Source organism: Podarcis liolepis (genome assembly GCF_965112155.1).
Source record: "Podarcis liolepis genome assembly, chromosome: 3".
Taxonomy (NCBI): domain Eukaryota; kingdom Metazoa; phylum Chordata; class Lepidosauria; order Squamata; family Lacertidae; genus Podarcis; species Podarcis liolepis.
Window position 1 is genome coordinate 2258212 of NC_139557.1, and position 27178 is coordinate 2285389.

General features: G+C 43.0%; 1 protein-coding gene across 1 annotated transcript; it reads right to left on the minus strand.

Moving 5' to 3' along the window:
- Positions 1-188: 188 nt before the first annotated feature.
- Positions 189-26003, minus strand: CDC5L (cell division cycle 5 like). The gene is made up of 16 exons (XM_083495151.1): positions 25850-26003; positions 23597-23700; positions 21734-21895; positions 20553-20680; positions 19432-19531; positions 18236-18454; positions 16534-16678; positions 15784-15972; positions 14318-14466; positions 13901-14063; positions 12929-13093; positions 12755-12835; positions 11736-11981; positions 9203-9400; positions 1587-1799; positions 189-765 (listed from the first exon to the last, which is right to left on the minus strand). The coding sequence occupies exons 1-16, from the start codon at positions 25892-25894 to the stop codon at positions 661-663; spliced, it is 2412 nt and encodes an 803-aa protein (XP_083351277.1). The 5' UTR covers positions 25895-26003; the 3' UTR covers positions 189-660.
- Positions 26004-27178: the final 1175 nt, after the last annotated feature.

Sequence of the window (27178 nt, forward strand, 5' to 3'; positions counted from 1 at the left end):
TTTGTGCTGCACACTTTCCTTTCATGGCACAAAGGGCTTGTGCAGGAACGCTTCCCAGTGAATTCTTCCCTTTGCCATCTTTGGAACCGACTATTTTTCACCTTGCCAGTCTTTTTGGTTTTCAGGGCACATTCTTTACATAAATAAATCTTGTGTTACAGGCAAATAATTTCAGATTCCATTCAAGCTACTGGACACAAACACAGTTTAATACATTGCTTTACACCCCAAATTCACAGTACATAGCCGCTGGCACACAGACAAAAGTGTTTGGTTCTTGTGGATCGTAGCAATGGTAAAATAACAATTTAGCAAATGATGTGATTTAAAAGAATCTGCTGGTTTTTCCTTTTAGTATCAGAATATCAGTTTGTAAAGGGTCGGAAATGTGGATGTGGTCAGCAAAGATCATCACATAACCAATCCTAGGTGCTGGAATTTCTACCCTGGACAGCACCCCTTAGTGCGTGTCAATTATCCTCTCTGTATATGTTTCAATCCACCTCTCCGTCATAAAGATGCATGGCCTTCAGTCTTACGTAAAACACAAAATGGATTTGGGACCCAATTTGCTTATGTTTGATTTGAGACATAGGAGGCAAAACCTATCTATTGCATTTGAGAAATGTTACAAAACATGGCTTAAGCAAGATGTGTGACTTAATATTTCGACTGAAAAGCTTCCTTGTCCAGCATGAACTCTGCAAATCTCTGCTGAAGTTCTTTCTCTCGTTCCTGTTGCCGCTGAACATCTTCCTTTAGACACTGCAACAATAAAAATGGTCAGCTGATAAAAAGGCACCAGAAGTAGCAGAATGCAAATTATTATACGATCAGGGAGTCTCAGATTATGCAACACAAGCACACATCCCATAACATACACATAGGAGCCTTTTCCCATGATGTACCTGCACATTTATGTTAGAGAAGCTCGTGCAACTCTGTGGATAGGATCAATTGTTAAAAGAAAAAGAAAAAGAAAAAAGAAGACTCCTGATGACATGGTGATAAGCAACACAAAATCATCTAAATAAAATGGACTAAAGTAATATACTATTTTTTAATGCTGATTTTCTACTCTAGGGACGCGGGTGGCGCTGTGGGTAAAACCTCAGTGCCTAGGACTTGCCAATCGCATGGCCGGCGGTTCGAATTCCTGCGGTGGGGTGTGCTCCTGTCGTTCGGTCCCAGCTCCTGCCCATCTAGCAGTTCGAAAGCACCCTTAAGTGCAAGTAGATAAATAGGTACCGCTTTATAGCGGGAAGGTAAACGGCGTTTCCGTGTGCTGCTCTGGTGCCGGTCGCCGGAGCAGCTTCGTCACACTGGCCACATGACCCGGAAGTGTCTCCGGACAGCGCTGGCTCCCGGCCTCTAGAGTGAGATGAGCGCACAACCCTAGAGTCTGTCAAGACTGGCCCGTACAGGCAGGGGTACCTTTACCTTTATTTTTTTTTAAATGCTGATTTTCTACTCTACTTTTTTTTTAAATTAATGGATGCAGCAACCTCTAATAAAATTACATGACTTAACACAACTTTTGCCACCTTCCTTCTTTCTAGATGGCCAACAGAATTTCATGACTTTACCTCTAATCTCCTAGGAATAGCAGCATCTTCATGTTTCTTTAATTCCTCGAATGTGCGCAATTCAAGATGAGCTTGTTCAATTTGATCCCACAAGTCATTTAATTGCTTTATGAGCCCCATCGCTCGAGACTGATAACCACCAAGCAATATCTTCAGTTTTTTCTCCATCTTGGCAGCCCTCTTAGCTTCTGTAGTCATGTGACCTCTGTTAATCTATTGAAGAAATACAGCCTGCATATTATTCACGGAGCAAAACTGTGCTAACAGTTACATTTCTGAAATGTATTCTGTCATGAGCTGTGGAGCTGTAATTCAGGAACAGAAGAAATGTTACACTATAAAACATTTTGCCTCCAGTACAGGAAAGTAAAAACAAAGACTTTTCTGTTACACTGGAGCAGAGGTCAGCAACCTTTTTCAGCTGGGGGCTGGTCCACCGTCCCTCAGACCATGTGGTGGGCTGGACTATATTTTGGAAAAAAAATATGAACAAATTCCTATGCCCCACAAATAACCCAGAGATGCATTTTAAATAAAAGAACAAATTCTACTCATGTTAAAACACCAGGCAGACCCCACAAATAACCCAGAGATGCATTTTAAATAAAAGGACACATTCTACTCGTGTAAAAACACACTGATTCCCAGACCGCCTGCGGGCCGGATTTAGGTGGTGATTGGGCCACATCCGGCCTACGAGCCATAGGTTGCCTACCCCTGCACTGGTGGATCTGTTAGGAAGATAGGTTTGGATTTAAGGAGTTTGGATGTAAGGCTCTCAGGAGTTTGAGAAGTGACACACAACAGATAGCAGAGGCACAAAACAACAGCAAGGGGAAAACAGAACACGACACTGGATGGGTAGCTGAAAACCATAAAGACAAGACGGAAATGCTGGATACATCATTCAGGGAGCTGAGGTTCCCTCAACACAGAATGGTTGCTACTTGGGAGTCTGCTTGAAATTGCATCCACATGCTTCACACAGCAAGCAATTAGCATACAGTTGCTTGCCAAATGGGTGGGATGCTCCCTTACGGTCTTCTGAATACCGCTGCAAAAGAAGCCCTTTTAATGCCACCAGTTGATCAAACATGATCAAATAGGGACCAGGAGAGGTATTCAGCATCTTTATTAAAATGGCACATGGACTTGCTTCTTTTTAAAGGCTATTTTTATGGGAAAGCATTGTGCAAAACATATCAAGTAATTGATAAAAATTAAGTATTTCAGAAATTAAATAACATTTGGATATTAAAATACTATGGTAAGCCACAGTTAGAAGAGTATATTTAATATTTCCTTTTTTATTCTTCATTGGAGCTGCACACTGCAACTAATATACCACCAATTTTTTGACAGTACAGTACATTTTCCACTATGCTATTTTTTCCTATTTTGTAAAATTTAAAAATATATTGTTTCATAAAAGTAGTGTCATCATGAATGAATACAATTCAAAACAAACTGGGCAACTGGAATGGATACAATACCAGAGAAATCTAAAATCTAAAGTTAAATTAACTTTTTCAGATCACTCACTCTATGAAGGACATTTTCTTACATACACAACTCTTCAGGCATGCTTAATTAGTATTTTAACAGTTTTGCTGTGGGCCTAAATTTTGTTTCATAAAATTTGAATAATGTTAGCAAAATATATGCAACTATGTTGCCATCTCTCAAAATATTTACAAGTATTTCAATAAGAAAAATCTCCAAGTAAATCTTTGAATTTCTCTAATTATCACATTTATAATTGCTAAACCATTGAATATAACTTTTCAACCATTTACATTTTAAATTTATGAATATTTCAGTTCAACTACTTTTGGCTGTTAGAAAAACTGTTGAGGTATTTACATAGCCTGTAAAATTAACATAGTAGCTTTGTTTACTGAACATGTCAGATAAGGGCAGTGGAAAAATTTCCAGTTCTGGAACACTCACATCACATTCAGCAGTTGCTGAATCCTCTTTGGTAATTATAATTTGACCACTTTAAACTGGTCGATTAAATGCTGCAACTTTAGCTTTACTCCCTGATCACTGTAAACACCTTTTTCCACTGGAAACATTGGAAATTTTGGGGAATGCCTAAAAAACCTCTCCTGCAAAATATGCAGTATGAGGAATTTTTATTTAAGACAATCTACAGCCTTAGGAAATGATAATCACACCACTGAATCAAAGCTGAAAGGGACCTCAAGAGGTAGTCTAATGCATTCTTCTCCAGACACAGGAAATTTACAACTGAAGCCAGGGAGCATCGTGGATAAAGTGATGCAGGCATTCCCTGTTCCTGGTTTGGCAGCCCTAGTCATTTCCACAATGAGACAGAAAAGGAAATCAGATTACAGATATTCAGAGTTCCTCTAGGGACCACGAAGAACTGGGAGAGGCCTACCAGCTGTCCACAGGCCTTGTGTGTGCAACCTGCCCTACAAAAACACTTTCATACTTATCTGACTGGTCAAGCCATATTTATGGTTATAAACTGCAGCTATTTAAATAGAGCTTTTCATTTAAACAGTGGACAAAATATGAACAAAATTGAGTAGTTCAGCGCAAGACATTTTTACCAACTTCTTATTCCATTTAGATAGCCAGCACCTCCAGGGAATTTCTGAACACTCAAGGAATCAGAGAATTGGAAGGGACACTGGGAGGTGCAAATGCATTTGCGAAAAGGTGTTGCACAACACTGAACAGCCTGCAAACTTTACATAATCTAAAAATAATAAATACTTCCAAGTGGGAGAGGAATGAGCAAGAGGAAACTGAAAGATGGTATCAAGGTTTTACTTCCTGTGATCAGTCATTTCCTCCTCCTGTCTGAGATAAGGTGAGGCTCTTCCCTGAAACAGAACCTTTGTGATTCTTTCAAAAACATACCAGTAAGACCTTCCCTAGAGAGATGGGAACCATTCAAATTTTTACACTCTCACACACAGAATCCATGTCTATCTATATTACATTGATGCCACACAGTAGTTTTGCCTTTTGCTCCTCAACTGCCTCTGTCTAGGTAGTTGCCTTGGTGCAGCCTTGCAATGGCCTGGGGCCACCAAGGGACCACCAAGCAGGTTGCCTGGGAGAGCAAGTTGCTTTCTGGTGTTAGTGTAGACAGGTACAATCCAAAAGCTATTTACTGACTAGGACAATATTCAATACTGAGATGCTCTCCTGCCTTGGTGTTAAAATGAGGAGAGGGGAAAGGGAAGCAACACTTTACAGGAAATAGGTGGCGGCTTCCACAATGGGAAAGGTTAGAGCAAAGCAGGAATGGTGCAACACTGAGGCAGAAAGGGACAAGAAAAACAACAGCAGAACTTTGAGTAGTGAGAAGGGAGAGCAGTTGTTCAAAAATAGTTTTAGCAAGAAATAGAAGAGAGAGGTACAACATAGAAGTCAAGATCTAAAATCTTACATGGGCACAAGGGAGCCTTTCCTACTTCCCTTCTTGCTCTACTCAAAAGTTCTTCTGTTGTCTAAATGGGTGTGCGTCCAGGGGGCTGATGCATGGGATGCAAAAGGGAAGCTCCAGGGGGCTAACATGGGGGTGGGGGGTGGGAGGGAACTGAGGAGCTGGTCCCAATACTTGATTTATAATGCTCTATTCGAAAATGCACTCTGAGACATTACTGCCTTTTGCTTACGAAGTGTACACTAATAGTTCCTTCTCTCTTCACTACTAAAGCCCTATCAAATCAAACCTATGCATGCTGTACTTATCCAAGCGGCAATATATTTCAAAGTGCATGGAATGGAGAAGTGACTGCATTTGGAATATTAAATGTAACTGATTCAATTTGTCTGGCATTATAGATGCATGTTTTGAATATTTATAAGGTAAAGCATGCAACTGATATGATAAAACCCATCATAATAAAAATAAAAATATTTGGACACGGTCAATCAGTAGTATTGAATTTCTCTTGTAATGTTTGTAGAAAAACTGAATTCTAAGTTCTAAAATGGAAGAAAACAACATTTTCAAAGGACCTCCTTCCGACTGTAAGAAAAAAAGTTTTCAACCAATATGCAGTATTCTAAAGTCAACCTTTCAATGAATAAGCTAATGGGTTGTATCCAACAAAATTATCCCTTGCACGCAAGAGGCACCCCCCCCCCACCAGAACCCCCTCTGCTTCAGAGAGCTGAAAAAACCTCCAGAAACTGAGGGGGGCTCACGAGGGGAGGAGAGGGAAGGAAAGTTCCATTGTGCAAGTGGAAGTCGTTGCATGCAAGGGACAACTTTGTTGGATACAATCAAATGTCTTGAATAGCTTACATCTGAAATAAGGGCAGAATAATAAATAGGTAATTTAATAATAATAATCAAACTTTATTTATTTATACCCCACCCATCTGGCTGGGTTTCCCCACTCTGGACTGCTCCCAACAGATTAAAAACACAAGAAAACATCAAACATTAAAAACTTCCCTAAACAGGGCTGCCTTCGATTGTATTCTAAAAGTGAGATACTTGTTTATTTTCTTGATATCTGATGGGAGGGGGTTCCACCGGATGGGAGCCACTACCGAGAAGGCCTTCTGCCTGGTTCCCTGTAACTTGGCTTCTCGCAGCGAGGGAACTGCCAGAAGGCCCTTGGTGCTGGACCTCAGTGTCCGGGTTGAACGATGGGGGTGGAGATGCTCCTTCAGGGATACGGGCCAAGGGCCGTTTAGGGCTTTAAAGGTCAGCACCAACACTTTGAATTGTGCTCGGAAACGTACTGGGAGCCAATGTAGGTCTTACAGGACCAGTGTTATATGATCTCGGCAGCCACTCCCAGTCACCAGTCTAGCTGCCGCATTCTGGATTAATTGTAGTTTCCGGGTCACCTTCAAAGGTAGCCCCACTTAGAGCACATTGTAGTAGTCCAAGCGAGAGATACCTAGAGCATGCACCACTCTGGCCAGACAGTCTGCGGCCAGGGAGGGTCTCAGCCTGCGTACCAGATGGAGCTGGTAGACAGCTGCCCTGGACGCAGAATTGACCTACACCTCCATGGACAGCTGTGAGTCCAAAATGACTCCCAGGCTGCACACCTGCTCCTTCAGGGGTACACTTGCCCCATTCAGGCCAGGGAGTCCCCCACGCCCACCCACACCCTATCCCCCCAAAACAGTACTTCTGTCTTGTCAGGATTCAACCTCAATCTGTTAGCCCACCATCCATCCTCCAACCACCTCCAGACACTCACACAGGACCTTCACTGCCTTCAATGGTTCTGATTTGAAAGAGAGAGCTGAGTTTCATCTGCATACTGATGCACACCCAGCCCAAACCCCCTGATGATTTCTCCCAGCGGATAGATGTTAAAAAGCATGGGGGAGAAGACAGAACCCAGAGGCACCCCACAAGTGAGAGCCCAGGGGTATGAACACTCATCCCCACCACCACCACTTTCTGGATACAGCCCAGGAGGAAGGAGTGGAACCACTGTGTAACAGTGCCCCCAGCTCCTCTAGACGGTCCAGAAGGATGTCATGGTCAATGGTATCAAAGACTGCTGAGAGATCCAGATGATCTAGGAAACAGCTTTCACCTTTGTCCCTAGCCCGCTGGAGATCATCGACCAGCGTGGCCAAGGCAGTTTCAGTCCCATGATGAGGCCTGGATCCTGACTGGAAGGGATCCAAACGGTCCGCCTCCTCCAGGCATGCCTGCAGTTGTTCAGCATCCACCCGCTCAATCACCTTGCCCAAGAATGGAAGATTCGAGACTAGGTGATAGTTGGCCATATTGGCCAGGCCCAAAGATTCTTTTTTAAGAAGCGGTTTGATAACCGCCTTTTTCAGCGGGTCTGGGAAGGCTCCCTCACAGAGAGAAGAATTCACCACCCCATGAAGTCCATTGCCAGTCCTTCCCGGCTCACTTTTATGAGCCAGGATGGGCAAGGATCAAGGAGACAGATGGCTGGTTTCACTAGTCCAAGCAGCCTGTCCACATCCTCGGGGATAACAAACTAGAAATGGTCCCAAGCAACTTGACTAGACAGGACTCTAGCACTCTCCCGCCCCGGCCCTGCTCCCACGGTGGAGAATCCAGGCTTCCCCAGCATTGCATCCAAATTCTCCTAAACAGTGAGAGAAATGGTGCTAGGGCTGCAAGGAGAAGTATGAAGCTACTACTATTAATTACATTTAAGGTCTCCGAGCAATTTACTTTTTCTTTAAAGGCATGTACACACAAACAAGCACCCTCCACCCTGAGCTGAACTCAACCGTACGTCTTTGGAAATGGAAAAAAAAATAAGTAAAATTGTATACCGTGCATTTCTCATCACTCCAAGAATGATCTCACACAGCTTACATTTAAACTTTAATAGGTAGCCTTCTCTGGACTTCTGCATGAAATGCAGTATTTATTTTAGCAATTTCATACACACACACACACACACACACCCTTTTTTTGATGGTCTTTTGTGACATTGGCCAAATAGTGAATCCAGCTAAGATTATGGAATTTCCTCCCCAAATCCATATAATAGGCACTGCAGTCATATAAACAAAACAGTTTTGTCTTTTTTAAACAGAAAAAACACCTTTTTGATCAGTCTTTTAATTGGTGGGGCTGCACAACAAGAGTATTTAAGGTACTATATCATTCCACTCAATAAAAATATTGAGCTGAAGTGTAAATAGGAAAGCGACTGGCAGTTCATCATTCCGTGCCACCTGAAGTATTCCACAGAGCAATGGTGCCTTCTGCTGGCCAACACGGAGTACAAGTTCATTCTAAGGCAGAACTAGGCTCCTTGGCCAGGAAAATGAGCCAGCTCTTCTGCAGGAGTTGCCTTTCTTTTCTATTCTACACACAGCACTCATACCCAAGGATGGGTCCATCAGGCCATCCTTTACGTTCCCCAAACATTCAGCTCCACATATCTGCCCAACAGTTCCCTTGCCTTTTGGGGTGAAACTGATGTAGCAAAGATGATCACCATGTAACTTTGAGATGGCACTAGTGCAGATAGTAAGCTTGTGTGACACAATGTATTGCACAGGGCTTGTAGGAATCCCCTTCTTGTACTGTACACTTGAATATATAAATATTTTACGTTAACATTGTGTTGCTCTGCCCAACTTTAAACTGACAAAATATTTTTAAAGTGTATGCTGTCAATTTACATTCAACATCCAGCTCCTCAGCACACAAACATAGAAGCCAGATTTGCCAAAACAGATATGAAACACTGGAATCCATTCACTGCATCCCCCAACCACGAAGCTTAGGCAGAAAGAACGACTACTACTTTCTTCCAGCTATCAGGAGGGCAAGTTGAGGCCCACCTCTAGTCACAAAACTGAGCTAGGTAACCACAGGATGAGCATAATGTTGGAGCGTATCAGGATACATTAGCATGACCAAGAAGCACCACTTCCTGTTTTTGGATTCAACTTGATTTATCCAGTATATGAATGATGCCAATTAAGGCCAAGTGTCACTAGACGTTTTTCTTTAAAGAAATATTTATTTTTTCAGTTCTATGGAATTCCATTGAAATAGCAGTGCCCCTGCTTCCAAATTAGGGATAAAACACAAGACAGAACACACGGTATAATGTCAGATTAAGCCTGTTTCTCAAAAGGAAATGTATACCAACCTCAAGTCTCTTCTCTAGGGATTCAATTCTGTCTTTTTTACTGGCCAAGTTAGCTCGTGTGTAGCGATTCTGCCCAGGAAGGAACAACACCTGGCTGTAACATTCTTCCCACACTTGATTATAAGCTTCACTTGAAAGCTCTCCATGCCCCATTCCTTGCTTCACCACTTCCATTTCTTGGGCCAGGAGTTCTTCAGCCTGTTTGAAATGAGGAATTAGTTACAACTTCACCTTTCTTGCTGTTCTTGAACTATATATATATATATAACAATTTACAGGGCAAACTTCTCCATTTGAAGAAAAGCATTTTCTATTGTTTGTGTCAACACATCTTACACAGTCACATAAAAAACATAAATCATCAGTGGCACTTTCCCCTGTTTTCACATTGCATTTGCTGTACAGAATACAGTGATACCTTGGTTCTCAAACACCTTGGTACTCAAATGCCGAACACCTGGAAGTGTTCCGGTTGTCGAACGTTTTTCGGAAGCCGAACGTCCGATGCGGCTGTCGGCTATTGTTTCCAGGCCACCTGCACCAATCACAAGCTGCGCCTTGGTTTTCAAACATTTCGGAAGTCAAACGGACTTCCAGAATGGATTAAGTTTGGCACTTTTGTTTTGAGGTTTTTTCAGTTCTTTTGTTTTGACTGTGGAAATGGATAAAAGCCCCCCATCCAAACAATGACTATCATCAGTGCAGGTAAGAAAAAAATATTTTTATTTTTATCATCTACGATACTTACTTATTTTATAGTACAGTACACTGATTATTGCTTTCGTTTTATGGATCAATGGTCTCGTTAGATAGTAAAATTCATGTTAAATTGCTGTTTTAGGGGTTGTTTTTAAAAGTCTGGAACGGATCAATCCGTTTTGCATTACTTTCTATGGGAAAGCGCACCTTGGTTTTGGAATTCTTTGGTTTTGGAACAGACTTCCGGAACAGATTAAGTTTGAGAACCAAGGTGCCACTGTATACAAAATGAGTATACACACATCACCCCTTCTAATTCATTTTGTTGTTGTTTAAGTAAGCAGTCCATGTGTGTATTCATAAAGACACTTCCCACATAACAGCACCAGCCTATGTGATTCTGGTCTTAGAACTGGTTCATAGAATTGTAAAGCTGGAAGGGACCTCAAGGGTCATCTAGTCCAAACAGATTCAAAACATTTTGGAATTGTGGGCCAATGTGAGGAAGATGAAAGAATGTTCTGTAGAACTCTGTTCAACTTCAAGCATTTGTTCTGTAGAACTTACATTATTTTATACTCAGAGTAGGGAGTAAAGAGTTCAGAATCCATGTGGATCTACACTACAAGGCAATTACATAAAGCCACCTTAAATCCAGATTGTGGAATTTTATGTGTAGGTATTCTGGGAACATATTCTAAGATATGCACTATTCATTTAGGATGCCAGTTATTTCTCTAAAGCCTCACCCCAGTGAAGTAGGAATGCACTCAGTCCCTCGTACGCAATAAACATGGTCTTGTCACTGCACATTGCAGGGAAAGATCAGTAATGATAGATACAGCTACATTTTGGGCAGCTTGTCTGTCACTACCAATCTTCTCCCCCATTTTTAGCTGTGTTAAATGTAAATTAATTATGGAGAACTCAAACTGTAACTACCAGGCTAAATATCAGGTGCTTGTGATCTACTGGGTCTTGGGCAGAGAGGTATAACATCAGATGCACCACACCACATAGTTTTTTAGCTCCCTCTTTTCTAATAAAGAGAAACAGAGAGACTGGAGGGAAAGTGAGAACATGTTTAGACAGAGTCAGCATAGCACAGTGGCTAAAATGTTGGACTAGGATCAAGGAGACTTGACCATGAAGCTGAGTGACCTTGGACCAATCACTTGCTCTTGCCTAACTAAAATGAAAGATGAAAAGAACCATGTACACTGCTTGGAGGACGAGTGGGATGGAAGTATGATCAACACACACCACAAATTTATATTGGTTCTATATCATTTGAACTGTAACTGCTTATCCCCTAAACCTCTGGGAATTGTAGCTTTGTGCCTGTGCTAAGAATTCTCTGTTAGAGATCTCTACCCCCCAGACACACAACTACTGTTCTCAAGGTTCCTCAGAAAAAATATCTGAAGCATGGACTTTCCCCAAAAAAGGAAGAGGAAGGAAGAGGCACACATATGCTTAAAAAAAAAAAAACTAAAATGTGATCCCATTTTTCAAGTTGGAATTATAGTGGGCCCTGGGTTTAAAAAGACTGGTAATGATTGCTGTAAACCACCAGAATATAATTCATAAATTTCATCTAAAAAGATTCTAATTGCCATTCAGTATTGTCCTATCATAAATCTGGGTGTTAAGCAGAGAGAAGCTTACTGAAACACCATCAGTACTCCCAAAGCACTCCCAAAAGAAAGTTTTAGAAATTTTCCAATCATCTTAAGAATAGAATTAGAAAGTTTAAACCTTGCAAAATGTAGTACTATGGCAGGCAGAGAACATAAACAATGCAGAAAAATAGGAGATATATATATATATATACCTTTTTGATGTCTTCCTTTGAGTATTTCTCATAAGGATTGTGTTCAAGATAAGACAGGTGTTCTGTGCTACCGGGTCCAAACCCTGGGACTTTCCCCTTTTTGCCTCCTGGGAGTTCTCCATAAGGGTGATGCACAAGGTCAAAATGAAGCATGGTAATCATCTCTTTCTTAATCAGCTCTTCACTCTTCTGTAAATCTGTTAGAGGTGGCTCTACATTTAAGGGTCTCAGGATTGTTTCATTTACCTAATCCAAAAAAACACACAAAAAAGCCAGCCTTTTAAGAGCAGCCACTGCTGCTAGTCATGTAACACTATATATAGCTGTTGCATGTGTTGCTATTGTTAACAACTCAAAGCAGGTTAAAGCAGTGTCTAAGTCAGAGACAAAGACACAACAGAGAGTAGCTAGCCAAGGTAATGCAGAAGCACTCATTCCTTGGAAGCCAGACAACCAGAGAGGTACACTGGTGAAACCAGTGGTGGGGAGTTCCAAGGGTGGAACTGAAACAACAGGGGACTGTTATATGTATAACAACTGTTTGTTCTCTTCTCTGGATCATGTTTTGCCTATTGATGCTTTTGGGGGAGGTTGTCAGGAAAAAGCACCAAGGCATGTGATAATCAACTGTTGCATTACATCAAGAGGTGCTCGAGAGTGCCAAGACACACTTTAAATCCACAGAATTTGACAAAATCAGAAAATAATGTGCTATTGTCTTTATTAATTTCACTTAGCATTATAACAGCTTGGCCAGCAACCGGCTTTCCGGAATGGCTATTCTGAAAAGGAAGTGAGGGGTGGTGGACCCTGACCTACACTTCCTACTGGCCAGCAAATCCACGTGTCTTAAATGGCATTTCCCCCACTTCTCAGGGGACAGACTTAGCTCCAGGCCTCCAGTTGCTAATACTGATACTGCAGCTTACAAATATTTATTATTCACCATTTTACTGCTAGCATTCCCTCCCCTCAGCTTTAAACTTATTTTATCTTCTTCAGAATTAGGAACAACTTACTTCAGAGGGTCTTGGCAAATCTTTCTGAACTGCTTTGTGCATCCGCTTTAGTGCCTTTATACGCTCCATTTCTCGAATACTCTAGAAAGATATTTAAGACATGAATTAGGTGAAGTTCATGGGGGAAGGACACAGTATGTTACACTGCTTTATAAATCTAATAATTCATTCTACCTGCTTGCGAGCATCTGCATCAGCTGCATCCTCTATATATGTATCATCTGCATTATGATCTTCGAGTTCCTTTTCCGCATTTTCAGGTAGGACAATCTCAAAGTCATTCTTTGGAGCAGGAAGACCCATAAGTCCGAGACGCAAATTTTCACGGGATTCTCTTTCCTGTTGAATGTTAAAGTAATTTAATACACTAAATGTTCACTTTCCTAAAAACAGCAATAAAGCAAGCAGTCATTTTATTTTTAAGCCTGCCTGATGATTTCAACTACTTATGGACCAGCTTTGTGTCCTTCCTTTCACACTGGGCTCAGAGTTATGAAATGACTCAATTCTCAAAAGTAATGAAAGGTCTTGACAGGCAATCGTCAACAAGTCACTTTGGGATTTGAGGGCGATCACTGCGATTGCTCCCGTCTATTTCTGTGACCACAGTGGCTGCAATCACAGAACTTGAGCTGCTGCCCAAATGATGTCTACAAACGTGTGCACCCACAAAAAGCCACAACTGCTTGCCTTGATGTGATCAAGTGCTTATTCTTAACTCCAAATGCACTTCCTTAAATTAGAGAATACTTATATAATCTACGCTGTAAAACTGAGCTGAGGAATTTGTTCTCCCGCCTCCACCCCCCGGCAATGTTGTCAACTCCCAAAGTAGCTTGGTGGTGGTGGGGATTTAAGATTAGGAAAATGGGTGCAAGGAAAAAGAAACAGTTAACATGTATCCCCTTTGCTTGTCACTACTCTAATCAAAACTAGAGCACCCATGCTTTAATTTTTTAAAAAAACAGCAACCAGGAAATCTAGTCAGTGCCCGTAATTATGTTTGTAAAGATTCAAATGAATTCATATTTGTTTTTTGGAAGACATAATGGTGGTGGATGGATCCATCATCATTTCTGAGAGCCCCCACCTGTGAAATGCAATGGATAAAATTGTGGAAATGAAAATAATTTCCTACTTACTTACCATATGTTTTGTATAGGATGGATCACTGTAATCTGCCATTCCCTCCTCAGGATTAATATTTAGTTTATCACGCAAGGGAGTTCTCCCTGGAGTCACACCTACTACCGGCTTAGGAGTCATTCCACTATGAGGAGTCAGCCCTTCAGCTCCATGGGAAGGTGTCCTAGAAAAAAATTATTTGCTCCAATATGAGTGCGGTAGCACAATTTTTGTGCTCATCTTTAACTGTTTAAAGACTACCAGCCTACAAGTCCCTGTTTTGGATTTGGAATTTATTGTCAGCAATTCATCATGGAGAGGAACCTGGGAAATCTGGTGTCCAATACATACACACCCACACCCACCCACCCTTATTAAAGTAAAAGAAAGCTCAAATGTATCTTTGCCCTTCCCCAAGAGCTCAAGCAGATGACTTACCTGAAGGGTGTGGAAAGAACTGTATTTGGCGTCTGAACAACTTGCCTCTGAGGTGTTACTCCAGTGAAGTCACTCTCATGGAGAGGGGTATTCAGACCACCTTTCAAGGGGGTATCAACATTTGTAAGAGCCATCAAATTCTGGGCTTCCTGCATAATAAGACAGATAGATAGATAGATGATAGATAGATAGATAGAATCATTTTCCAAACTAAAATTCTTCAAATATATATATATATATATATATATATATATATATATATATATATATATAAAAAAAACTAGGGGCTGCACTTCCTGCTTGCTCCACTTGCTGCCCCCTGCCATTCCCCCCACATTAACTCCCTGGAGCTTCCCCTTCCCACTCCATGAAACCACTAAGCTCAACCCATTACCAAAGTTATTTCTCTCTTCTATTCTACAGCCATGCTTTGCACCCATTTTCACCTTTGCTCCGATGTCCATGCCTCCTCCCTGCATCCTTTTGCACAGCACTCTTATAAACAAACCACTCCTGTGGTAACCTCCCAAATCTTTCTCTTCCAAGACGTTTTCCTTCATCCTCACATTACTGAAATCTCTGCTGTTGTTTAAAAGAGCCACTTTCCCCCCTTGTTCTCACTAGACTGAAAACTTCTCCCATTCCTCAGCTACCTTACAAGAGCGATAAACAAGGCAGAGCCCTCAAATGCTTCATACCTGCTTTGTTCAATCTTCTGCTGTTGTTTTATACTGCCCCTTCCCCCCCCCCCGTTTCTCCCTTCTCCCTCTCATGCCATAGACACCCGTGTTGTGCGACCTGCCTTCTATTTTGCTCCCCTCCCCCATGACTTCATGCAAACACAGGATGGTGATGAGGCACTGCAAATGCTCTAAATGTGCAATGACAGCCTTAAATTTTTATGTATATAGAAAGATATTCCAATGTCAAAAGATACTACCTATTGATGGGTAGGAGGAAAAATAAACCACTTTTTTCCTTCTGCAATTACCCACAAACCACCAATACCAATCCAATGAGTCAAGGTGCAATTTTCAAAAAGGAACCAAATGTTGCTCAAATATCAACTAACAAAATTGGATGAAAAGTTAGTATTTTGCTTCTTTCAAGTCATGAATACCAATTCAATTTAGTCATATTGAATATCTAGTATAATGGACTGATAAAAATGTCTTCCACTGACATCCTGGGCTTTGTTCCTCTTGCAGGTAGGAGAAAGGATGGCTTGTTCAAGTTGAAACAAAAGTCTATCTTTGAGCTTCATCTGCCATCTAGCCTTCCTGCTATGCAGCCACCCGCAAGCCATGTTCCAAGCAGGGGCTGGTAGCTCCCATTCCCAACAAGCCATGCAACACAACGGAGCAGAGGTGGAAGATTGATTACTTACTTCACTTAACTACAAATAAAATACGAAGCTGCAAAGGATACCAGTGCAATGTTAAAATGAAACCGTATTTAGGCTTTACCTGTAGGATCCTGTCCTGTGCTGCCGGCGTTTTAGGTGTTCTAAGAGCAATGCTATTGTTGGTAACATTGTATTCTGACAGGAGTGTGCTGGATGCCGAGTTTGTGATCCCAGATTCCTCTGCTGTTTGACGTGCAATCTCACTTGCTTGGCCAACTTTAACTACTTCTTCAAGTTCTGTATCTGAAATCTTAAGAAGAGGAGATAAATCCATACATCGCAATGAATATGACAGGATTCCTAATAAACTGAGAAACACCCAACAATGAAAAGTTGTCTTAACATCAGAAACACTAGCTGTTAAAACAGTGCCATAGGGACTGCCCTTAGTCAATATACCAACAGGAAAAAGGCAGTTGCTTCAACTGGTCAAGCCTACATCATTTCCCCTCCAACTTAACTGGGGAAAGTGGTACAACCTTTGCTAGTTTTGCAATGCTAAAAGCATTTCCTGCAATACGATGTGTCTGGCACAATGAAATAGTGCTAAAAAGGATGGTGCTTCCAAGAAGAATATGCAAATGAATGGATATAAAGCTACCCTGAGAGACTCTCGCACTGCAAATCTGGGATATGAAAAGGGGGCTAAAAAGTAGGAGCCCATGGGCAACATGCATCGGGAGGGGGGAATGCAGATTATATGTGCACATTTGAGCCTTAATTTCTGAAAAGCCTCATGATTTGGGCACATCACATGCATCTGCAGTGACTTAAACAAATCACAAGGCGGTGACAGGAACAAGCAACTTACCTGAGGAGCTGGAAGCACCAGCTTGCTTCTTTTTTTTGTGAATTCTGACACACCACTAGTCTGAAGAATTGCTGAAGGTAAATCAGATTCTTTTTTCCGTTTCAGCTGTTGCCTATCTTTCTTTCGCTCTCTTCCTTCCTTTTCCCTATTAAAACAGAAGTGCCTCAATTAAGTACCGATGATTGATAATTCAATAAATAGTTCAGAAAGGCGTGGGGTGCTTTATCTATTGCACAAGTGGAGGTTTTTAAAGTCACATCATATTGACAGATGAATAAAGTTTTGTTGTTATTTGCAAGACAACTGTATTAATTTGAAGAGAAAAGTGGCATCAGGGTGGTGAATAACAAAATAAAAACTTTTAGAATCAATAAAGATCCATCATTAAAATGGCTGGTTTCTTAAGAAGATTTTAAACAACTTGAAAAGCTTGTTGGCTTAAAAAGCCTTCTGGACACCTGAAGGCCAAAGTGAGGATGCCTGCTGAAAGTGATCCACAGGATGCAACCGATAACATTACATGCCAGACTTGTGGCTGAGGCCAGTTGGGCCTCTGAAGCATAGAAAACAACCAGTACTCTGCTGCTTGTAGCATTTTATTGTCTCTGAAGTTATGCTTCTATTACATTTTTATTCCTTTCTATTGTACAGCACCTTGATAAATTATTTCATAAGATGTCTAATAAAGGGTAATATCGTTAGCTATACTCAAGGTAGACACACTGAATTCCATTGACTGAAGTTACAAAAGTGCACTGATTTCAATGGCTCTACCATCTACTCCCACGTTTAACTCAGCAGGATATCAGCCATGACAAAAAAAATCTTGGTGTATCTGTCCAAGAATGGTTAATTTATTGATTAAATTTGGTCTTTCATAATTATCCTTACCATTTATCCTAGAGACCTCCATCATGTCATTCTCGCAAGCCTTAAAAATACATGTTAATCAGATTCCTTCTGTGAGGTTTTAGGATTAGTTGTCAAGGCTATGTCACCTTACTTATTTAAAATTAAATCTTACTTCTTCTTTTTACCAACAGAGACTCCAGTAACACCAATATTGTCTCAAATCAATATAGTTAATGGTCCAACAGCCATCACAAATAGGACTGCAGATAGAGGACCTCTAGGAATTTTTAGATGGCAAAAAGGAGATGACATATGCCCATCAGTTAAAGAAACATGACTTTTTGCTGTACCACTCTCAGAGATAAGGAGCAGATCTGTGTGAACTATACACTAATGCCTCTGTTTAGAACCAATAATTCTGTGCTACATTTAAAATATTCTTGATGCAAGATTTGGATTTTGTTGCATGACAACAATTCCTAAATTAAATGGAAAATGGGAGCAGAGCAATCAAAATTAGGAACAGAACAATATTACTGTCCAAGCCACCAAAGTGTCTTCCTTTACCAGCTCCAACTTAAGTTTTCAAACAGCCAACAGAGAAGCGCTACATATTTTAATGATTTTCATTCCACAAAAACAATAGTTAGAAACTCAGGTTACCTATTAAAAAAGCTAAGACATTCAAATTCTAAGACTTGTAAGAATTCACAAAAAGTAAAGATAAGCAACAGTACACAAATGGATGGAATGTGTCATAGCACATACTGTTGGCAACATTATACAAGACTTTGCTCTGTGCCCCTTTTGCCCCATTTAAACGTAACTTTTCAGTCAAGAACCAACTTACGATCTCAGCTCCCCATCCAAGTCTTGTTGCCTTAACTTCCTAAAATCTGCATCCAGGGCCTGGTAGTTTTCTTCTGATGTGTCATAAAAACCTGCAGCAGGTTTCTTCTCAAATGGGATTTCTGCATTGTAGTCTACTCCCCTTTTCTTCTTTCTTTTCTTCTGGATCTCAATCCCTGCAGCTCGAAGTTCTCTCCTCTTCTGGAGGGCAGCAAGGCGCCTGCAAAGGTGTGATAGATTAACACAAATCTGAACAGCTGTTATTAGCTTTGAAAAACAGGCCACTTCTAGAGGAAGCATTAACTGTGGTGTACTGTGTAAAATGTTTGCAGTCCATACTGAAAATTAGTTCCACGCGAGACATCAGTTTTGAGTCATGAGATCAAAGTCTCAAAAGGCTTTAACACAAAGTTTCAAGGATCTGCTTGATTTTACTTCTGCTGCTGCCAGTTTGCAGAGCAGGGGCGGAGGAAGAGAAGAATCTTTCTTGAACTCCAAATCTGTCAATTTAACAAATCATCCCGAGTTTCTGGACTTCTCATAAAGAATGCCTGAAAATTCAGAAATTATTAAGAAAGGTGCATGGTTTGCAAGCAATTAAAACAGCTTCTTGTTTATTTCTTACATCTGAATCCAAACCTTACACTTCAGGCTTTTATCCTCGCAACTCTGCAAGACTGGCCAGATTGAGAAATATTTACTTGCACCAAACCATACCTTCATCGCCAATGCTGAATTGAACCTGGATTTCACCCATCAAAGCTCAGCATTTTAGCTGCTTAAAGTTTATTATTTACAGTCATTTTAATAATTAGAACAGGTAACTAACAGCATCAATAAAACCTGGTGACTTGGGTCATTAATAAAAGGGGAGAGGAAAATAGGTGGGAAACACAGGAGCACTGCATTGAGATTCGAGATCCCATCTCAATCTTAGCCCAATATTTATTTATTTATTTTCCCAACATTAGACTCCAACAGATAGAAAACAAACCATGTGCCAAGCATGTCTGTTATCATCTTAGGGAGAGATGCAGAATCTGGCAGTGTTTGTGCAAATCAATTAGGGGTTGCAAGGAGTAGAATTAACCATTCTGCTGCTATCTTATGACAAGACAGCTATTCCATCTCTTGTAGAAGCGTCCTGCCTCGACTGGAGCTCTGCCAATTAACAGTTTTAGCTGAGTCAAGTAATACCTAGCTTCTTCCAGCTGCTTCTCTCTTGCTTTCCTTTTGGCTTTCTTTCCCTGAGTGTTCGCCAACCGAGCTCTAGCTTCAGAAAGCATCTCGAGTTCATCTGCAAAAGGAATGTACACAGTTCACACACTCTCATTTACACCTAGCTCTATGAAATACGTAAGAATGAAATGCTTCTCAGAAGTGGGAAAATCTGTATGTTAACAGATCCCAGGTCACTTCTGCCTTTTCTGAATGTGTTCAAAACATGATTTAGGCCAGCAGGAGTCTCTATTGTTATCTCTTGTATGAATACAAGAAAAAATAAATTCTATTTCTATAGGTTTTTAAAAAGTGTAATCAACAAGTTTCTTCCTATATTCCTGAGGTTTCAATCCTATGCACACATATTGTTAAAATGATGGACCATGTCCACCAACAGTTTGTATATTATGACTTTTTCTTTAACATGATAGCAATAAAATTTATTTCTTCCTATCAAACTGGAGTCACTTCAAAGTTAATTAATTCATTCCCAGGCAGAACTTTAAGGGGGATCCTTTGGAAAAACCTCCAGCCTGCAGACTTAATCCAGCCTGCAATACCTCTTTACATGCCCCTCAGCACTCTCCTTAAGACTTGCCCTTTGTCACTTGGCCATGCCCTTTCCCCAAGTTTCACTCTGCAGTGAACTAGCCAGGCAGTCAAATATCTCTTCCTGTAAGGCCAGTTTACTTCATTCCCCAAGAAGCGGAAATGAAACCAATGATTGGCTTGCTACATTTAATCTCTGAAAAGGAATGCTTTCTCAGCCATGCAGGAGTGATGTTTTGTATCTCTGGGCAGCTTTAGCCTGTGAGCTAGAAAAGGGGAACTCTTTTTCTTTGCAAAGATGAAACACAAGCCAAGCTCTATTCATGTGTACATGGCGTGTCTGTGTTTGTGAGAGACAAATAATGTGATGTATGCTAACAGAATTCTGTGCTTGGGGGAAGATTCTTCAGCCTTGCAATAGCTGACTGAAACCATAAAACAATTGATGGGCTAATGAAGGAAAGTCACAAAAGGAAAGAATTGTGCTATATAATGAATGTGTCAAAGGATGGAGTGGGGGGAAATTCATAAAACTGTTTCAAGCATACCCTCATCCATATCAATAGGGTCTGGCCTGGCTGGCTTGGTTTCTGGGTTTGGGTCAATTTCTCCGGGTTTAAGTTTTCGAGGATCATCAGCAGTTTCTTCCTCATTGTCTCTTTGAGCAGCCTTATCCCTGAAAAGATAACATGTAGAACAAGTGCAAAAATATGAAGCAAATATATACCAATATAAGACATTGAATGGACTTAAGTTATCCATATCTATTGATATCAGCGGTTCTCCTCTCAGTATGACTTAGTTGGATACAAACCAAAGCCAATACAACCAACACAAAGAAAATCAGGAGCTATCAACATGGTGCCCACCAGTACTTCCTATGGCACAACCGAAAAGCCTCAGTAAACATCCCCTCAAAAATCCAGAATACAGTTCCTGCTCACCCACCCACTCCTATACTGAGCACGACCTCCTTAAACATGTTCACATTTCATGGATGCCAGGACTGAACACCCATCTTTCCATCTGTTCTGAACAGAAGAGAGGTGCAAAGAGTTTGTGAGTGTGCAGGTGACTTATACAGTCACTTTCTTACTTCACTGATGGGACAGGCATTTTGTGATGCCCTATCTTTTTCTGCTTTTTAAGAGATGGCAGCAATAGGTCATGCCCCACAGCTGTCATTTTGAGTTTGCTGCCCATATTTGTGTTTGATGCTGTACACAGAATGGAAGATGGCAGGATCCCCAAGGACGTGCTCCACGGGGAGCTGGCTTCCAGTACCAGGCCCGCTGACAGACCAAAGATGTCTGCAAACATGACATGAAGGCTGGCTACATTAACCCCATCATATGGGAATCCCTTGCAGATTATCAGAGTGTCTGGAGACAGAAAGTCAAGTCATGCATCTACAGCAGTGACCAGATGAGGAATGACTGCTGGAGGAGTGCAGAGAGCACACACACTATGGTGCATCTGCAGCAGCACAACAGGACACCTTCATCTGCCCCAGCTGCAACAAAAAATGTCTCTCCTGTAACAGTCTCTACAGCCACAGCAAGCCTCTAACGGTTTGACTTCACCCCCAAAGGTACACTCCTCAATTGTCTTGGGATGCAAACAACAACTCTTAAACACCTAAAAGCTTTCTTCAGAAATCCTGAGTTAGTTCTGTAACTAGGTCTCTCAATATCAAAAACTAACTTCATTATAGAGCAGAATTACTCACAGGAGAAATTCATAGTGTTCCAAGCACTGGGCAGCTGTTCTCCCAATAATTGGTGCGATTGTCCTCCACTGGGTTGGCATAAGTTTGGCCAAATGCAACAACTTCTCCTCTTCTTCTCGTGACCATTCTGTTTTCTTGATACTTGGGTCCAGCCACTCATACCTTGTTCAAAATAATAAAAATGAGAATTTTTTCAAGATGCTGTTAACATGATTAAACACCTATAAATTAGCTCCACAGAGGATTTCACATAGCCTTTCTTGAATCTTCTATAGTATATAGATACATAAAGAAAATGAAAACAGTCCCAATTTTGCCAACTTTATTTCTCATAATTACTGCATCTATAAAGGTAATATATAGGCTACTTTCAAAGTATGAACTGTAATCTACACTGAAAAACTAACATGGCCCAGGCAAATAAAAAAATGCCCTAAGCCAGAGGTTTCCAACCTTTTTGAGTCCACGGCTCCCTTAACCAACTACCCGTATTTTTTTGCTCCATAAGACGCACCTGACCATAAGACCTAGTTTTTAGAGGAGGAAAACAAGAAAAAAAATATTCTGTGCAGGGCATGTAAGCGGCTCTCGCTTTAAAGCAAGCAAAGCGAGAGGCGCTTACATGGCTTCTGTCCCGCTTTGCGCAGCTCTCACTTTGCTTACCCATCCCTCCTCCCGCCTTGCTGTAAAGCACAGCGATGCCGGAGCAAGAAGAGGAGGGGGAGACACCAGGACAGGTGCTTTGCTTGCTTTCCAGCGAGGCGAGAGGAGCCATGGCTCCAGCTGCGGAGGCATCCCACAGCTCACGACTGCAGCAGCAGCCGAAGGATCCCCCTGCCGTGCAGTGCATTCGCTCCATAAGACGCACAGACATTTCCCCTTACTTTTAGGAGGGGAAAAATGCGTCTTATGGAGCGAAAAATATGGTACATTCTTTCTGCAGCACCCCTGTGGGGCTCAGGAGTCCAGTTATGTCACCCCTTGCCTGCAGACCTGGCAGCCTCACACACTTTTTCGAACACCCTCCCTAGTGGAGTGTTACCTCAGCATCCTTTTCTCTCCCCTCTCCTTGAGAGTCCTCTGGGCAGCTGCTGCTGCTGCTGCTGTCCCTGGCTCTGAGTTGCTGCCCCACCACCCAAAAGAGAGGCGCCTCCCAGTGGCACCATTCGCCTGCAGAGCTTATAGCCAGGGCTGCTGCAATAAACAGCTGTGCCAGCCTTTGGGAGGCAGAGAAGCAAGAGGGCATCAGAGGAGGGAGGGACGGAAAGAGGGACAGAGGCCACTGTTGCCCACAGGACCCCTGACCATCATTCAAGGCACCCCAGGGTGCCATGGCACAATGGCTAAAAATCACTGACCTAAGCAGTCATATATCAGTTGGTATGACAAAATTAGGATACACCTGACAACACATTACATACTTGTGCTTACTCTCCCCCAAACTATAATATGAGCTGGAAAGTTCCACTTGAAATTTGTTTGATAATGTAGCTGAACTCTGTAAGCTCCATCTTACAAAATACACAACTTAAAAAAGCCACTCTTGTAAGAAGAATATCAAAGAATGTAAGCAGCTAAATGTAAAGCATGAATCATTATTAATAAAGGAAAATTTATCTCACTTGGATTTCACTTAGCCTCTGGATATATTTGTGCGATCCTTCTCTGCACAGAAACAATTACTGTACACAAATTTACTTATTTTGACTGCAGAATTAAGATGTCTGTGGAGTATTGTGCAGGAATTTCTGACACAGACAATATGTAGTCCCCACTTCACCTGCCTTGACTTGACAAACTCTGAAGAAGTTTCCCAATAACAATGTATCAAAATTCCCCCATAGGTTATTTTCTGGTACCTACCATCTGGCTTTGCACTGCTTTGCTGATTTTCTGTGTAATAAAGAGGCAATACGAGACCATTGGTTTTTGCCATATTTCATTACAGCTGCTTTAAGAATTTCATCCTTAAAACGAAAAGAGAATAAAAGTGTATTAGTCATTAGCACAATACAGTGGTACCCCGCAAGACGAACGCCTCGCAAGACGGAAAACCCGCTAGACGAAAGGGTTTTCCGTTTTGGAGGCGCTTCGCAAAACGAATTTCCCTATGGGCTTGCTTCGCAAGACGACAGCCCATAGGGAAATCTCCGGGACAGCGGGGAAGCGCAGTGCGTCTTCCCCACTGTCCTCGGACCTCCTCCCGCCGCCCGGCATCGGAACGAAGCTCCGATGCCGGGCGGGGGGGAACGCCTCCTCCCGCCGCGCGGCGTCGGAATGAAGCTCGGATGCCGGGCGGGGGGGGGAACGCCTCCTCCCGCCGTGCGGCATCGGAACGAAGCTCGGATGCTGGGCGGGGGGGGGAACGCCTCCTCCCGCCGCCCAGCTTCGGATGGCTTTCCTGAAGACTTGGGGTGGGAGGAGGGTTTTCCTTCCCACCGCCAACGTTCAGAATGCTGTTCTGAATGTTGGCGGTGGGGAGGAAAAACCCTCCTCCCACGCAAGCCCCGGGAACAGAGGGAAAGCGCTGCGCGCCTTCCCCTCTGTTCCCTTACCTGTCCTGAAGGCTTGCGGTGGGGAGAAAAGCCCTTCTCCGCACCGCCAGCCTGGCAAGCGGTTTCCCTAGGGACGCATTAATTGATTTTCAATGCATTCCTATGGGAAACCGTGCTTCGCAAGACGAAAAACTCGCAAGAAGAAAAAACTTGCGGAACCAATTAATTTCGTCTTGCGAGGCACCACTGTACCCTATGCAAAAAAAGGCAAGGCAAGACAAGCTTTTTTCATCCCAACAATGATGCTAAAAGAATGCATCCCAGGGGAAAAACCTTTACTGCTGCTACTAGAGTAGGCACACCTCACTCAGGTTGAGTAAGAGAATTCCATCACAACACTGCACAAACAGCTAAAGATAAGATAAACTCCAGTATTTGGGGGGTTTTATTGAAGACTAATGACAGTGTGTCCAGGAACCTGCACACATGGTTTTAGTATGTCAAAGCCTGCAAAACTGACTAAAGCATAGGAAGAATAGAAAGTTGTGTTTTAAATGTCTCCTGAGTGCCATAGCCTGCTTACTATGACTACAACCACAAGCAGAAGGTTCATGCACTTATCTGTGCCTACAAATATGGGGCTTGTTTAGGATGTTGTTGTTTAGTCGTCTTAGTTGTGTTTGACTCTCCGTGACGCCATGAACCAAAGCATGCCTTGGAAACTCTCACTTTCTTCTCAAAGCGTCTCCTTTTTTATGTCCATGGAGTTTTCTTGGCAAAATACTGGAGTGGCTTGCCAGTTCCTTCTCCATGTTTAGGATGTACACACACTATTTCTCCCCAGCTAGAGGACTTCATGTAACAACTTCTCATTCTGGGTATGGAGAGGTTTAAAAGGCAATAGTGCCATCCTGTATATCAGATATGGGAACCTTTGGCTCCCCAGATGTTGAACTGCAACTGCCGTCAGCTGCAACAAGCCTGATCACCAGCCAGGGGTGATGGGAGTTGCAGTTCAGCAACATCTGAAAGGCCAAACGTTCACTATACCTGTCACATGCCTTAAAAGCTGATCCCCAGCCATCCCCACCCAGTTCTTTCTACCTTTTGACAAAGACATTTTAAATTGCTACCAAGCACTCCAGGACCCCAGGGTGAAGGGCAGGCATCCAAACGAAACAATGGAGAGCAAAATCCAACAAAGGGAAAGTCTTGCCCGCAAAGCCCAAATAGAAACTTTTCATTCTGGGGCGCTAAGTTCCAGCGGGAGGAGGGGCGTGCCAGCTCCTACTTCCCGGGAGGATTCACAGCAAGAGGAGAAAAAGTGAGTGGCAGGCTGCTACAGACAAACATGTATTATTATTTATTGATCGGACAAGACTGTGCCTCTTGCAACCTTGGCATTGCTTCCTACTTTTTAAAAAATGTTATTTTTTTAACGTTTATTAGGCGCCATCGCCTCCTACGCAGAGACAGAGAGCGCGCTGCTGGTGCGCAGGCGCCGTAGCCCACTAGGCGCAAGCGCACTGCTCTCCTCCCGCTCGCCTCAGAGGGGCCTCCGGAGAGCGAAGGGACGGCGGCACTCGGGGCGGGGGGGGGCGAGGGGGGCTGCGCCACCTACCTCCGTGTTTCGCCACACGCCCCCCTTGATCATGATCCGCGGCATCTTGGCGGCGGGAGGGGAAACGGCAGCCGGCGGCGAGGAAGAGGCGCGTCAGGTCGCGGGCGCGAGGCGGGTGCAGGAGGGCACTGCGCAGGCGCAGCCTTGGACTAGCGGAACGCCGCCGGCCAGCGGGATCGAACTCCGCTTCTGGTTGGAGGAGGAGGAGGAAGGAGGCGGTGCTCCCTTGGGTTTCCGGCGGCGCTTGCGGAGGGGCGTTCCTTCACGGGGGGGGGGGTTGCGCGCATGCGCCTTTGAAGCCGCTCCACTCTGGAGGCAGGAAGCTTCCGGGTTCCTTGAAAGCTTTTCCCAAAGCGGAAGTGAGAGTTGCCCATAGAGCGACTTCCGGGATTTCAGGGTCGGATTCTGTTGAGGATCTTCCTCTCCCGGGGCCGGGGGAGCAGATTCCTCGGGGATGAGGCCCCTTCGCCCCCTCCCTGTGGGACGCCCCCCCCGTCAGGTGCCAGGGAGATGAACGACTTCTAGGCAGCCTTTTAACGTGTGATGCTTTGTTAATATTTTTACACGGTCTATGGGAAGCCCGGCCAGGTGGGCGCGTACAAATAATAAAATGGTGGTGGTTGTCGTCCTTGCTATTCCCAGAGTGTGTGCGCTCAATTACGCGGCGCAGGGCTTCCCTCCCCCCCCCTCCATATTTTATTCAAGTTGGCGCCCTCATTTCGTCGGGGGGGGGGGGAATTAAGATGCGTCTTTCAGTTTCCCAGGTCGATGCCTGTCTAGGGCAGCGGGTGCGGGAGGCGCCTTTTGTGGGTGAAGCGACCACGACGATGAAGGAATGTCTGCGTGTCAAAGTGGGACCCGGGTCAAACGCGCAAATCTTCCATCGGCGATGAAGCCGCCCGAGAGCCACTGAGGGCCGAGCTCCCTCTCTTGAAACGGAGTCGGGCTTGGAAGCTCCTCCTGCTCCTGTTTAGCCCCTTGGCCAAAGCAGCCTGCCATGAACATTGCAAGTGAGAGACCGCTTTGCATAGCCTGTGAACTACCTCTAGTCAACGTAGCACCCCATGCCTCCGTTTCCACCGAAGATTAATCTGGTGAATCAAGTTTAGAAGAAGGTGAAAGCAGCATGCTGCGGTGCTCCTAGCGTCAGACTGCAGAGTGCTGGTGCAACTTTCATGTCAGGCCATCACCTTATTACAGGGCCTCTCATACTGCCACCTCAAATAATTTTTGGACAGTGAGGGCCAAGAGACTCTGCTGTCCATGAATTGCTGTCCAATTATTTGCTGATACTTAATTTTATTGTGTACTGTTATATTCTAATGGATT